Here is a 13,909-nt window from a genome sequence, read left to right on the forward strand (position 1 = left end):
AACCCACTGGTTGGGCTGCCATCCTTCATGGACTACGTTGAAATAATCCTCCTTTCTGCAGATCAACCTTTTTCTGGCTAGACCAACAGCATCAGCATGAGCTTGGACTGGAGACAACCCAGCGTCCCTCAAGATGGAGTGATCGACTGAATGGACCCATGCCAACACCTTCAATAGGACTTCTGTGTGACAGGGACCTGGGAATAGTGGCACCTATACACTCAGCTCTGCCCCACATCCTCCATGTGGCACATTAGGAGTCGGGGAAGACCTCAGGAAGGAGAAGCACATGAGGAGATAGAGAAAGACGGGCAAGAAGAGAGCACTGTTGTATCTAGTTTGGCTTCTTGCTCCAGGAAAACCTACAACCTAAGCTGAACGTGATATAAACATGGGAAAGAAGTCAATGGGCATTGGGATCAGGAGAATAATGTGGTTTCTCAGGAATGTGGACACTGATGGGCCTGTTGGGTTGTTTTAACCGATGGCAACATGAGTGGTTAAGTCTGTATTCCGAGGAATGCCTCCCCCCATTCATCCACTGGGGATGGCATATGCACTTGCTCGGCCAGGAGGCATTTTGCTCCCTTGGCTTTTGATGGTGTCCTGGGGCCTGTCCAAAGCCAGCTCAGATCTCGATACAAGCCAGCAGCCACACATTCCTCAGGTCTGTGAAGGTGGGTGGAGCTGATAAACTTCCGTAAGGCAGCGGGTAGAAATGCTGATGGTGTTTGCACAGCACATGGCTGTTTGATTTAGGAGTGGCTTCTGGAGTGCAGAGCCACTGGCCCAGCGGCACCGGTGCAATTCCTGAGCAGAGCTAAAGCAACATGCTGATAGTTTTGCTTTTCAGCCATATCATACTTCGCCCTGCTATGCTAGAAGTTTGCCCACATGCATGTCTCCTCCTCGCTGGCTCCACTAGGAACAAACCCCCAGGATCTGGCCGTGCAGGGTGCAGATGGAGCGATGTCAGTGAGAGCTGATGTGAGGACAGTGAGCTCCTGGTGACACATGCTTGGGACCAGTGACAAAGAGATGCTTCACAATTTGCACAGGATGGCCACAGGTCACCAGAGCAACCTGGCAATTTGCAGGAGCCAGCGAATGTGCTTCAAAAGACAAAAAAAATCTGGTTTTCCTGTGACCTTTGCAAGACACCTGGCTTGTCTTGGTGCATCCCCTGGCAAACTCCAGGACAGAGAATGGGATGCCCTGCCAAGTCCCAGCTGGAGCGAATACTACCCGCACCGGAGTTCAGAAGACCTGTGCCAAGTTTGTTGCCTCTCCTCTTCGCTAACCCATCCACCGCTGTTTAAAATAACCTGGCTCAGTCCCTAGCCTTCCACAGGAAATCTCCTCCACTGAGATGCCCTGGAGCAGATGGGTTATGGGAATCAGCTTCTTTAGGTGCCCCTTCCATTGAATTATCATCACTCAGTGATAGTGATTATCACTATCACACATCAGTGATAATGCTAAGTGGCCGTAATACACCATGAAGGGCGGGATCAGCTATGGATTGTCACCTCCATGTTCCAGGCAAATGGTCCAGAGCAAAAGGGCTTTATCCCCTCGAGAAACTTAGACACTGGAGAAGAGGGAACGAGAGGAGAAAGGCAAACAGGAGCTGCTCCCAGCTGCTTCCCCACATCCAAACTTCTCATTTCCTTTCCTGTTTTAAGCATGTAATTATTTTTTTCCCCTTGGATTTAGCATATTTACTTGTACTAGAGCATAAAACCCAAATCTGAATGTTGTTGATCTAATTCTCTTAAACAGAAGCTGCCAATTCAATGTGTTAAGGAAATCTGTTAAAAATACTTTTATGGATAATACTGTTTTCCAAACTGGTGTATGTACCAGCATAGAGATGTTCCAGTTCATTGTCATGTACATATTTATACAATTTTCAAAAAACACATATTTATTCCCCACAAAGCCATTGTCAAGTTATTCATTCTTTGGCAGACACAAAGTTCTCAGCATTAGTGTGATTATTCTTATGATTTATACTGTGGTCGCTCGTACAAGGTCCAGGCACAGGCTAATCCTTTATGCAAAGACAGTGAAAGGATGGTCCCTGCCTGAAAGAGCTTACAGTCTTGGAAATATCCTTCTTCCATTAAAAATACATGTGGGCAGAGGGAAATCTACTTTTGAAGTGTCTACAAAAGAAATGTCAGGGCCAGTGGCCACCCTGAGCAGAATAGGCAGGAGGCTTGAAGCATCGCTGTGCTTGAGGAGTCAGGAAACGAATGAAGAACATCTAACTGGTTCTTCTTCCTTGTCCTCCTCATGGCTCCGTGACCCATTTGGGCAGCTGGTCTCTCCAATAGGTCTCAGCATCCTCCCCTTCGAGGACAGGACCTTGCTGATCCTGCTTGATCTCCTCTGCAAACATCCTCAGAGCTCTCTTTCTCTGCTCGACAGCAAGCAGGTGGATCCCCAACAGACCATCAGTGCATCAGGCGCAGCTTTAAAAGGCCCAAAGGATGAAGGATTTCAGGGATCCAGGCCAACTGGTAACAAACATAAAGCCCAACAGAGATCCTGGGTGGAAATTCCACCTTAATACAAATCAAATCCCATTCCCCAAAGGGAGAAACCCCAGTAACCTCCCTGAGACAGCACAGTGGTGGCCAAGACCTCTCCAGGGGGTGTGGAGCAGCAGCTGCAATGGAGCTGCTGGTTGTGGGAATCCCAGGACCCTGTCGCCCAAGGCTATGGAGACTTTCCAGGTCTTGGCTTTTTACTTCCTTCTCAAGGGAAGAATGAAATTCAAACCAGCCTCAGCTGGCTGTTAAGAGCAGCGTGGACTGCTGAGAGCCTTGTCAGAGCTGACTCCACCAGTCCCCTCCAAAACCCTGATCCCACTTCTGCCTTTCATGGGCTACTTCCCCCACCACTGGTTTTCTCAGCATGGCTTTGACCGTGGGGTAAAAGGAGGACTGACAAACTGCAAGAGCAACTGTTTCCACTTAGTGCAGGCACAGAGAGCTTTGATGCAGAGTCGGATGCCTGCCCAGCAGAGCTGTGACACCAAACAGGTCAGATGTGTGGTCCTAGTAATCCAGGATGCCACCTCTGGTGTGACCACCTAAAAAAAAGGCACCAAATCCCCATGGGCAGGCAGCCATATGCCAATGGCTTGGGCTGTGTGAAATTCTTCCTAAGGCCTCTTTTGAGATCAGATGAATTTGGCAGTTTAAATCAAACCCTTATTGAAAAGGGGGAAAAAAATCCAATTGGGAGTAATTTGTACAGCAGGACTGAAAAATGCCATCTTAAAGCAAGTCATGCAGTCGGTGGAATTGAAAAGCTCCAGAAGAAGCACAAATAATAACAATAAGATTTTTCACATACATGGTGACTTCCAGCCAAAATACTTCACAGACTTTCAGGCTGATTCTTTGTCCCATAATGTGCCAGCAAAAGTGGCCAAGATATAAAAAAGGAGTAAAAGAGTGAGGGAACCAGACCAGCATGTTCATCAGACTGAAGGACCAATGGTGGTTGGCCTAGCAGTAGAAAAGAGTTGTGGACGTCAGCTAACAACTAGTCCTTTTGCTGAAGTGGCAAGGATCTACAGTGCGGCACTGAAGGTTTGGCCTCAAACCCCATCAGCCACCCTTGATTCTGGTTTGGGGAAACCTTCCAGATGAGCTTTTGAACAAAGTAACCTTTTCTACTGCTCTTCGCCTTTCCCTAGTGAAAAGCTTGTGGGAGCAGAAAGGTGACGGTCCGCCTGTCTATCCAGTTCTGCGGCTGCAGAAGGAAAGGTTATCAGCTCCAGCACTGAAGACATGCCGTACAGAACGAGTCTGAACTCCACCTCTGTCAGTTATATCCAAGATATTGTCTGAAGCACCTATGTAAGCCAGCCCAAAGAATGCGATTTGCAGGAATCAAAGGCCCAGAAGATACAGATCTTCCAGCTCTCCCTGTTTTCCAATAAGCATTGATTTTTTAAAAATTTATTACAAGTCACAAAACCTGAGCTCCCAAGCCGACCTCACCAGTGCATCCAGCACTATTAATTCTTCTGGTCTGGCAAAGGGAAAATTCAAGCCCTTCTATTCAAAGCAGCAGAGATAACTCAGACACAGGGTATTACTGAGGATCCCTCAGGATGCTTTAGAGCAGCAGAAGCAAAATGTAAGTTGGGTTCGATGAGAGGTTCACCTAAATGCACAAAGCATTCAAAAGAATCTGGGTCCAGCTTTGATGGAGCCTTGGGTGAGGACTGGCTTTATTGTCAAGGTGAGTGAATCAGTGCGAATTGTAACACTTTTTGCTTCGTGCCTCAAGCTTCTGGTCTGATCAACGCCGTCTTTTGGGAGGATATAGATCCAGCAAAATCCCTGGAAGATGCAAAACCAGCAAAGCTGGTGTCCATGAGCACAATGCAGATTTTGTGCAAATGGTTTCCTTATATACCACGCTGTCGTTTTTCATCATTAAAATCTCCCCCAGGAAGATTTTTAGGAAGCGCTGTATTTGTCTGGTTGCTGGTATCAGGAAGCAGCTTGAAATAAAAGAGCATGAGGCAAGGTTGGTAGAGGAGATAACACCTTTTATTAGACCAACAGAAACTGGAAAAAAATGGAAAAAACCCCAAGCAAGCTGAAACAGAAGCTGACAGACCTGAGAAAGCCTTGTGTGCCCTAAAGCATGGATGTTTTTATCCATCTATATCAGCTGATCTAATAACAGTTATTGTCTCTCATTACAAATGTTGACTTACACCTCTGGATAATCATGACCATGGCAATTTTGCCACCGTAATGGAACAAAGACACAGAAGTGATGAGTGGCCTGAAGACAAATTTGAAAGCAACAGTGCACTCAGAAACACGGAGGATAAAGCTGAGGAGAGTCTGCAGGCCTGTGGTCCAGATCTGGAGAGGTTATTTAGGCTCACTCTCATTTGATCCTTTGCATTTAAAAAATGAACACAGACATCCTTATGAGAGTTTCAATGCTGTGAGAAACAGTCCCACTACCGCTAAATCTGTGGTGCTCTCCACTTTCAATATTTGGTGGATACAGGACATTAAAAAACAATGTCATGCAAAGACACTAATCAAATATTTACGACCAATTAAAAAGAATAGTCCAGGCTCAAGCAGAGATTCAGGTTTGGGTTTATTTACCTTGCACAAATTAGTCAGTGCCCAGAGGTTGTATTGGCAAGGCAGAAAATGCCACCACCTTGGACAGATTGTAGACACCCCGATCTGTCATCGATGGGTATGACAAATGGGATCAATGAGATGGTTTGGGATAAACTGTGCTTTAAAAAACAGCAGCGCACGGAGGCCAAAAAGCTGTGAAAATGTTTACTGGTTTCGATACAACCGGTTCGCGAGGCAGAGGTGGTCACGCAGGCACACATTGCGGGGCTCCTCAGAGGTGGTCTGGGCACTGGGCCTCCTTTGGAAAGGATTATTTGGCTCTTAGTCACCACACAGATAATATTACAGGAGGTGTGCGCTGGCAGCCGGCCCAAGTCCACCCTGCACCTTGCCGGTTGCCAGAAAACTAATGAGCAATACTTCCGCTTTCAGGCTGTTCCCTCCCCTCTCCCTACACCTCCAACCTGTATCAGGGCTGTGCCTGGAGCAAACTGGAGCCTCCCGGGCAGCAGCTGGGCTGGGAGCTTGGAAAAAACCTGACCCACCAAAGAAAAACCAAGTGAAAGAGGACCGGAGCACAGCGGGGAGCCATCCTGCGTGTGGGGCAGGACCTGAGCACTGAGCAGCAGGTTTTCCCATACGGCTGAGCTTTCAGCTCCCAGGGGAGATGAGCATTTCGTCAGAGCACAAGCCCCTTGGGAAGCAGGTCACTGGTAGCCTGCATACGGTGAGTAAGGTACGGGCTCCGGGGCACAGTTTCCTCCTGTGGGATCAAAGCATCCCCTTTGGGCTACATTAGAGGGTTTTTTTACCCCCATCTGCTCTTTTGAAGACATCAGGGCTTGCCAGATATGTGACCAAGAAGAGGACTCCAGGTAAGAAGCTGTGTCTGACTCCAACCTGTTTGTATCAGTTTGCTTACAGAAGTGCCAAGTCCCTCGCAGACATACAAGATCTGGCAACAGCAAATAACCAGAGCAGTTCTTTTTCTCCTTTGACAAGAGGTGGAATTAACTCAATATGAATTTTAATTAGTCATATCCCTAAATAAAAGCTTGTTGTGAGTTTTGGGGTTTTTCAATAGTTCTTAGAGTCTCTAATGATGCAAAAGCTGCCCTGTGTTGTAGATGTGCAGAATCATCAGCTGGGAGCAGTAGTTCTTCTAGCTCTAAGGAAAATTAATGGCAATCTCAAGACAAGCAGCGTACTACTAGGCAGAAATCAGGGACAAGATCAGATGTTTTCCTTTTCCACTCCTTTGCCCTCAGTCTGTTGCTAATCAGTTTGTCTTCTCTGTTGTAACTGTACAGCCTCTCCCCCAGACCTGTCTGTCTTTAAAAGATCCAACCTTATTGTGTTGCATTTTTCAGGTGTAGGTTGCAAAATGCTCCCCCAAGGAGGTAACTGTTTTGCAGATTAATAAACTGGGGCACAGATAAGTGGAATGACTTCCTAAGTCTCACCTCACTGGCCAAATCCAGAGCTGGGAATCAGCTGGTGCCAGTATTCCCAGTCTGCTGGGAACCAGTTCAGTCCCAGGCCAAAACCATGAATCAGGATCTGAGAACATCAGGTCAGTTGGGCTACTGTATTGATGAAGAACATGTTATCCATTTGTATTAGTGACAAACAGCATGAACCATCTGACCTGCCATCTGAAGAAGGAGCAAAGGCTCAAAAGCATGAGACCCTCCTATCAAATTATGCCTGCCAGGAAAAGCTGTTATTATCACTTAGACTAATGGCAAATTTCCTAACTGAGAGGCTTTACTACAGAAACAGCTTTGGGCTATGCTCTTCAGTGGGTGGAAATCACCAGATAGTCTCAGACAGAATAATTTTTTATGTCTCCTTGGCCCTAGTATAAATGATTGCCCTCGAGATGAAGCCACCCATGCTAGGGCAAAGCAATATTCCAGCTGGGTCTTTGGCCTGAATCTTCTTCCTGGCTTGCCTAGGCTGTGATCAAATTTCTGCTAAATCTGATAGCTTGCTGCTGTTTAAAGGGAAGGTCTCCCCCTGCTCCAGGTTGTCTGGTCCTAGTCCCTTCCTTTTGCCAGCTCTGGTGCTTGTTAAATCCTCTGTGAGCCAATTCAGCTCACTAAGATGAAAAAGAAGCAGAGCTGGCACGAGGTGAGCAACAGAAACACGTAGGTAGGTACCAGGGTGGAAAGGGGAGAGGGCAGCAGGAGCTCCCCCTTCTCTCGGTGTGAGCTCTGAGATCAGCTCACGTCATCCCATGGGTCTGTACCTGTGGGATCCAGCTAAGCACTTAAGTACACGCTGCACTTGAGGCATGTGACTAGCAGCGCTGAAGCAGATCCTTGCGTGGTCAGATCCAAGAAAGAGCAGGTGAGCTGGAAAAAAGGGTTGTTCATTGACTCACGCCTTCCCAATGGCCAGGCATGTGACTTGCATTACAGCAGTGATGGCAGGAGGGAAAATAACTGCCTCCTTTCTTCCCTCTCCTTTTCCTCTACTGAGTACTATAAAAAATGACCGAGTGCAAACGGAGGCTGTTAAAACTCTTCACTGAAGCGTCAGAAAGGTCAGACTAGACACCAGGTCCAGCTTTCCAGGCATTCAGGCCTTCTCCAATGTGTTTCAGATAGCAGTGGTGTTAATGCATGGTGAAATAAACTAAATCCAAACAAAAATCCAAACTTTACATTCTTCCTTTTTAAATCCATGTCAGTGGCATGAATTATTTCCTTTACTTCTTAGCTAAAGCTATCATACATTTTTTAAGTGCTTTGCTAAACAGCTTCTGTCCTCCACCTCTGACATGCTGGATTTTTGTGTCTTACTTCATAACTAAACCCCCGGACAAGTGGAAGCCAATTCCATCCATTTCTAAAGTTTCAAAGAGCTTTAGTTCCTCCTTTGAAGAGAAAACACCAGCTCAGGTGAGAGGAATGGAGTTGCACAGCTTTGAGCTTGGTCCTTGCCCCTCTGCACATGGTGGGGGTGGAAGGACAGGGGCCAGCAGGGACAATGCTTGTGTGGGACTTAGGAGATCAACGTTGAATCCTGTAGTCACCAATAGCTTCCCTGGGCAGGGTACTTCTTGCCCCTCTTCCTCACTGGCAAAACAACATTTTCCTACATCCCAAAGATGCGGTGAGCGCTCAGCCATTTAGAAATGCCCAAGTCTCTTCTGCTCTGGTTATGAGGGCTGTATAAACATCCTGCATCTGCTTTTAGCAAAAAATGGGGTGAATGCTCCCATCTGATCCCCAAGAAATGGGGGCTTATACCGCTTTTCACCCTGTCATTCCAATTTCCATCTGCAGTTCTTTTTTTTTTTCTTTTCCTTGACACTTCCACGTTGACAGCCTCAGATAGGTAACGCGCATGGTTTTTTGTCCCCTTGTGATACTTGCAGTTGTCACCAATTGTGGAGTTAAATGTCGGCGGGGAGATGTACACGACAACTCTGAGCACCTTAAAGAAACATCCTGGCTCCAAGCTGGCAGAGATGTTCACTGGCCAGCCCAAACTCAGGACTGACTCCGAAGGGAGGTTCTTCATTGACAGGCCAGGCACCTATTTCAAATACATCTTGGAGTACCTGCGCAGTAACCAAGTGCCCACCCAGTGCATCCAGGATGTCTACAAGGAGGCGTTGTTCTACGACATTGAACCCCTAATCAAGCAGCTAGAGGACTCCCCGCAGATCTTCGGGGAGCTCGTGGCGAGGAAGCAGTTCCTGGCTCGTGTGCCCAACTACAGCGAGAACATCGAACTGATGATCCGCATCGCAAGGGCGGAAGCGGTCGCATCCCGCCGGTCCAGCGTCATTGTGTGCGTGGTCAGAACTGAGGAGGACGCGGCCAGATGTCAGGATGCCTTGAACAGCTTGGACATGGATAAAAAATCCGTGGTGAAGTTTGGCCCCTGGAAGGCAGCACCAAGTATTTCTGATCTGCTGGACTGCATTCAAATGGATGTTGAAGCCAAAGGGTATAAAATATCCTTTCAGCCTCATGTTGCTGAAAAAGGTTTTCGCTTCAAATCGCATGACTTCTTCTACAAGTTCCTGTTCACCTGGTGGTAGCAAAGTGCCACCATCGATGGGGAACGGAAAAAAGCAATTATTAAATCAAATTAACTTGGGCTGTGGAGACTAAGCCATGGACTACCAGAGGGATAGGAAGAAATGCACAGCCCAACAAAAGGATTGCCTTTGGTTGTTGCCAAATTAAAGAGCACTTAAGAGCTACTGTTTTGCTGGAGTTCAGAGAATAACTCTACGATTTAAAAGGTATCAGGAAAAGGAGGAATTTTACTCTTTCAGCATTGCCAACTATTAGATAAGTTCAGAGAGCCAGATCTGAGGGTTGAGCCAACCTCACTCTACCTAAGAGAAATTAATAATCCCAAATACGTCTCGTCGACATGGGGAGTTGGTCTCTCAGTGAAACGGGAACAGGTCACATACGTGCGATTCCCGATGGAAACACTGACAGCTGCATTAACACATGCTCAAATTTGGATCCTTAATGAGAAGGCAAAAGCTCTTCTTCTCACTGCTTTCCACACTAGAACCTAGGTTAAAAAGAAGGATTCAGTGTCCCATGTTCTCTTCTTGTTCCTCCAGTAGACAGCCTACTCTCTAGCCAATGTATTTATTACCATTATTTATTATTTATTCTGAAGGAAAGACAGAGAACCTCAGCTACAGTCCAGGATCAACAAAAGGTAAAAATACCATCGCTGATCTGAGGAGTTTATAATCTAAGGACACGCACTCCTCTCTCAGGCCACACTATTTTGATCTTTTTCTTATGACATTCATTATTATTATGATACTATTTCTAAATATATAAGCTTCTGGAAGAATAGGGAAAACCCACCGTGCTTTGACGGGAAGGAAGCGCTACTGAAGCGACAGTCTGGGACCTCAGTGTGAATTCTCCTTTACAGACAAGTTGGGTCCTACATTGTGTTTTAAAAATCTTAGTATTTCAAAGTTTATTTTTATACTGGAGATGGCTGTTAGCTTAGTTTTAATCTCTCTGAAAATCATAATGGCTAATTTGATTATGATCGTATCTCCTTTATTTCTTAGAACATGGATTTCTTCCAGTTAAGGACAATAATCTCTGGGATGTTAAATAAATAACTTTTTAAAGCTCTCTGAATGATATAGAAGTGCTTTATTTACTGACATCTTCCCCCTCAAATCCCCAAATTTTAAAGACGTGAAGTTTTATCTTTATGCTAATGGATGTGAATAATTCCTAATTAAGCTTGGTTTCAGATGTGCTCATCCTAGCATGGATTTCCCTCCAGTGAAAGTCGGGATTCACGCCACCAACCTCAGGGCAGTTCTGCTGTAGGTGTGAGGGCACTCTTTGAGACCTCTCGCATTTATAACCTTGCTAAGAACTGATACAATCAGTGTCTGAGAAGGCAAAAAGGTTTACAAAATAGGGTCTGTGATCATATCTATGATCATAACCAAACAGTCGGTGGTGCTTAGCCTAGAAGAAGAGAGACTGAGGAGGCCTTCAAATAGACAGAAGGCTGCTTTAAGGAGGAGATCAGTTACTCTTTGTATGTACTAAGGGTGGAAGAAAGGGTAACTGGCTTAAGTCACAACAAAGGAGATTGAAATTAGATATTAGGAAACAAATCTGATTACAGGGTAGTTAAAGCCTCAAGCTAACCAACCTCCTAAGACTACAGGACTGCGGTCATGAGAAACTTTAATAGTTTTATCAAGGATGGCCTTAGGCTGGATCATCTGGTCCAACTGGATCATCTGGTCCAACCTGTGCTGGGAAAGGGAGCCTGGATGAGATTATCGAGCACCCTGTCCCTTCACATCTTGAATACCCCCAGCAATGTGGACTCCACCACATCCCTGGGGAAGTTGTTCCAGTGAATGATGGTTCTCACTGTAAAAAATTTCTTTCTTATGTTGAGAAGAAACCTCCCCCAGTGCAACTTGTACCTGTTGCCCCTTGTCTTCTCCACATGGCTCCTTGTGAAAAGAGAGCCACCATCTTCTTTGTGGACGCCCTTTAAGTACAGGGAACAAAGTGCTGAGGTCCCCCTAGGGAGAAGAGACCCAACTCCTTCAATCTTTCCTCGCAGGGCAGGTTCTCCAGACCTCTGATCACCTCCCTGGCCCTCCTTTGGACCCTTCAGCCCCTTCCCAAACTGCCTTGTCCCTAAGATGCGACCAAACTGTGGCCGCCCCTGGCTACCTCTAGCCACACAGCACCACAGACATACCTGCTGCCAATGTCTCCTATCATCTAACTAGACATAGGTCTGTCAGGGGGCTCCTCGGTGCCGGGGCCTTCTTCCCCTCTCCCTGAAGGAGACATGTTTGAAGGCCGTGCTAAGCTTTCATGTGTGTCTAACACAAGCTTGCCTGGAAATGTCAAGCCATGTTATTTATGTTTTGGTCTTTAAATGGTCTAACATCAAATACTAAGGAAACTGGCGGGTATTTTTGGTGAAAACTGAGCGGGGCTGACAGGGCTGACCCCTGGAGGGGTTTGGCTGCGGACTGGGCCAGGCCGCAGCCGCCATGGCGGGCCCGCGTTCCCATGGGAACGGGAGGCGGCCCCCGCCGGGGCCCGGCCGCCTGACCATAGAGCGCGGCCTCCAGCTGGGAAGAGAGGACGCTCCTTCTGCCACCTCCCTCCAGGCAACTCTGTGGTTTCTCTTCCGGGTTGCGCGTACGGCGGCCGCGGAGGGCCAGGCGGTGGCATGGCGGCGCACCTGAAGAAGCGGGTGTACGAGGAGTTCACCAAGGTGGTCCAGGTAACGCACCGCCACCAGACGGGTCGAGCCGAGCGGGACAGTCCCGAGCTCTGCCGTGCGGCGAGTGGCGCCGGCGGGTGAGGCGGAGCTGTGGGAAAAGCCGCCGGCCTAGCCCGAGGCCTAGCCCAGGGGTGCCCGTCGCCTTGTGGTGGGGGCCTCGGGGCCGGGGCGGCCCTTGAGGGGCTGGGGAGGAGCGGGACGGATTAGGCCCCGGGTTTAGGGAGGTCGGGGCTGCCTGGAGGGAAGGGGGCTGCTTCAGGGTGTGTGCGGGGGGCGTAGTGCTTTCCTCAGGGCAGGGAGGGAGCGACCTGGGGAGGGCCTCGACTGCCCCCAGGCCGGGGGATGCTCTAGGCTGGTGGGCATGGGAGAAGCCGTGTCTGCGCTGGGGTAGTTGGCTGCGGTTGGAAGGGGCAGGACTTGCCCCAGGCTGGGGTGGGGAGAGGCAATGTTTCCCGGGGTTAGGGGCTACCTGGGCAGGACAGGAGCAGCCCCAGGGGGCTGAGAATGCGTTTCTTCCTAAGACAGATGAGGGAGACGCCAGTGACTGCCGTGGGACAGGAGCTTTCTCAGGCTTGGTGCTGAGACAGTGTTCACTCTGGGAAGGAGTGGGTCAGGATTTGGTCTGTGTGTCTGAACTGTGTCTCTGCCCGCAGCAGCAGCATGAGGACCTGTCCGCTAAGAAGCTGCGGCTGACCAAGCCCAGCAAGTCAGCGGCGCTCCATGTCGACCTGTGCAAAGCTACCTCACCCGCAGATGCCTTGCAGTACCTGCTCCAGTTCGCCAGGAAGCCTGTGGAAGTGGAGAGCGTGGAAGGGGTTGTCAGGATCTTGCTGGAGCATTATTACAAGGTAGTGAAGCTGGGAGCCAAGTGTGCTTCCCGAATCCTCCTTCTGGTCTTGTTTTCTTGGGGTTGGTTGTGGACTAGAGAGTGACAGGCTCCTGGTCCTCACTCAGCTGCCAACAACCTGTTGGAAGCCCTCTGTGAGGAGAGTGAGTGACTGTAGTCCTTTACCCGAGTGATTCCTGATCAAGTTACATGGTCCCTTCACTGATGGTTTCAGGAGCCAGTGACAGGGACGTGACTGCAGATGGCCTGCATGATTAGTCTTAAATTAACAAGGGACAAAGACGTGACAAGTTTTCCAGGGAACCCAGCTGCCCAAAGCTGGCTCAGCTTTATCTGAGTCATTCCTGACTGATGTTTCCTTACCTTGTTCTTAATTTCCTCTAACAGTAGAGAATCTTTTTAGCTATTGCTTATGCTGCAGACAGAGCACTTTTAAAATGACACTTCTGAAAAACTTTTCAACAAAAAATTCTTAACAGCAAAGTAACAAATAAATAACAGAAATAATATATGTGTCGTAGTATCCAGATATTGATCCTTCGCTTGATAAAGCAAAACTTTATTGTGGCTGATGAAGCTGCACTGTAGGCTGAAACATTTCTCATAAAAGTCCTTGTGCTATTCTGTGGGTTTTTTTTTTACAATTGAGTCTATTTTGTTTTGAACTTACACTAAAAATCTCAGCTGCATTTTATCTATTTCTGTACTCTACCTGCTTTGGTTTGTGTGTTGAGACTCTTCTACTTTTACTTTTTTTTTTTTTTTTTATGGGAACTTACTTTCATTATTGGACTAGTCCCCACTCAAGAGCGCTTACAGCTTAAGGAACTTAACCTGGTGTAGTTCCATAGCTTTCTATGAAGAAAACTGTGATTCCTGATCAAATAACACAAGTTATTTGGTGTTTGAAATTTGTGTTGTAGCCTATATTAGAAGAGAGACTTAAATCTGCAGATGAGGTCACATTTTCAGTGCACAGCCTGTTACAGAAACCAGCTTTCAAAAAGCTACAGGACTGCAAAGCACTGTAGCAGCAGGGGGGGCAGGATACCGTGAGCTGGTGTTGCTGTCAGCAGTGGTGTGTCCTCAAACAGTGGCCTGAGATGATTCTGGAAGTCCCTGACTCCTGAGGGTGGTCGGGATG

The 13,909-nt window shown here is 47.6% G+C and overlaps 2 protein-coding genes across 4 annotated transcripts in view; both read left to right on the forward strand.

The window, feature by feature from the left end:
* The first annotated feature begins 5,740 nt into the window (after nt 1-5,740).
* On the forward strand, nt 5,741-9,195 carry KCTD14 (potassium channel tetramerization domain containing 14). Of its 2 annotated transcripts, none has more exons than XM_072855277.1 (2): nt 5,741-5,865; nt 8,524-9,195. In XM_072855277.1, exons 1-2 carry the CDS (start codon nt 5,806-5,808, stop codon nt 9,193-9,195), a joined length of 732 nt encoding a protein of 243 aa, XP_072711378.1. In that variant the 5' UTR covers nt 5,741-5,805. The 2 variants fall into 2 exon arrangements, with proteins under 2 accessions (XP_072711378.1, XP_072711389.1); XM_072855288.1 differs by having other exon boundaries at nt 5,806-5,874.
* Nucleotides 9,196-11,788: 2,593 nt separating this feature from the next.
* The window catches only part of INTS4 (integrator complex subunit 4), a 37,559-nt gene continuing 35,438 nt past the window's right edge, over nt 11,789-13,909 (forward strand). The window contains exons 1-2 of one of the 2 annotated variants that reach the window (XM_072850846.1): nt 11,789-11,918; nt 12,572-12,766. In XM_072850846.1, the coding sequence (XP_072706947.1) occupies nt 11,865-11,918; nt 12,572-12,766 (249 nt within the window). In that variant the 5' untranslated portion in view covers nt 11,789-11,864. The remainder of the gene's footprint in view (nt 11,919-12,571; nt 12,767-13,909) is intronic. The other variant, XM_072850847.1, reaches the window with a different exon arrangement.

This window comes from Ciconia boyciana, chromosome 1, assembly GCF_034638445.1.
Source record: "Ciconia boyciana chromosome 1, ASM3463844v1, whole genome shotgun sequence".
Lineage (NCBI taxonomy): Eukaryota > Metazoa > Chordata > Aves > Ciconiiformes > Ciconiidae > Ciconia > Ciconia boyciana.

Bases quoted from the DNA above. Each gene is read 5' to 3' on its own strand.
- KCTD14 (XM_072855288.1), top strand. From the start codon at position 5,806: ATGAGCATTTCGTCAGAGCACAAGCCCCTTGGGAAGCAGGTCACTGGT. The intron at 5,875-8,523 runs GTACGGGCTCCG...TGATACTTGCAG, and splicing joins GCCTGCATACGGTGAGTAAG to TTGTCACCAATTGTGGAGTT.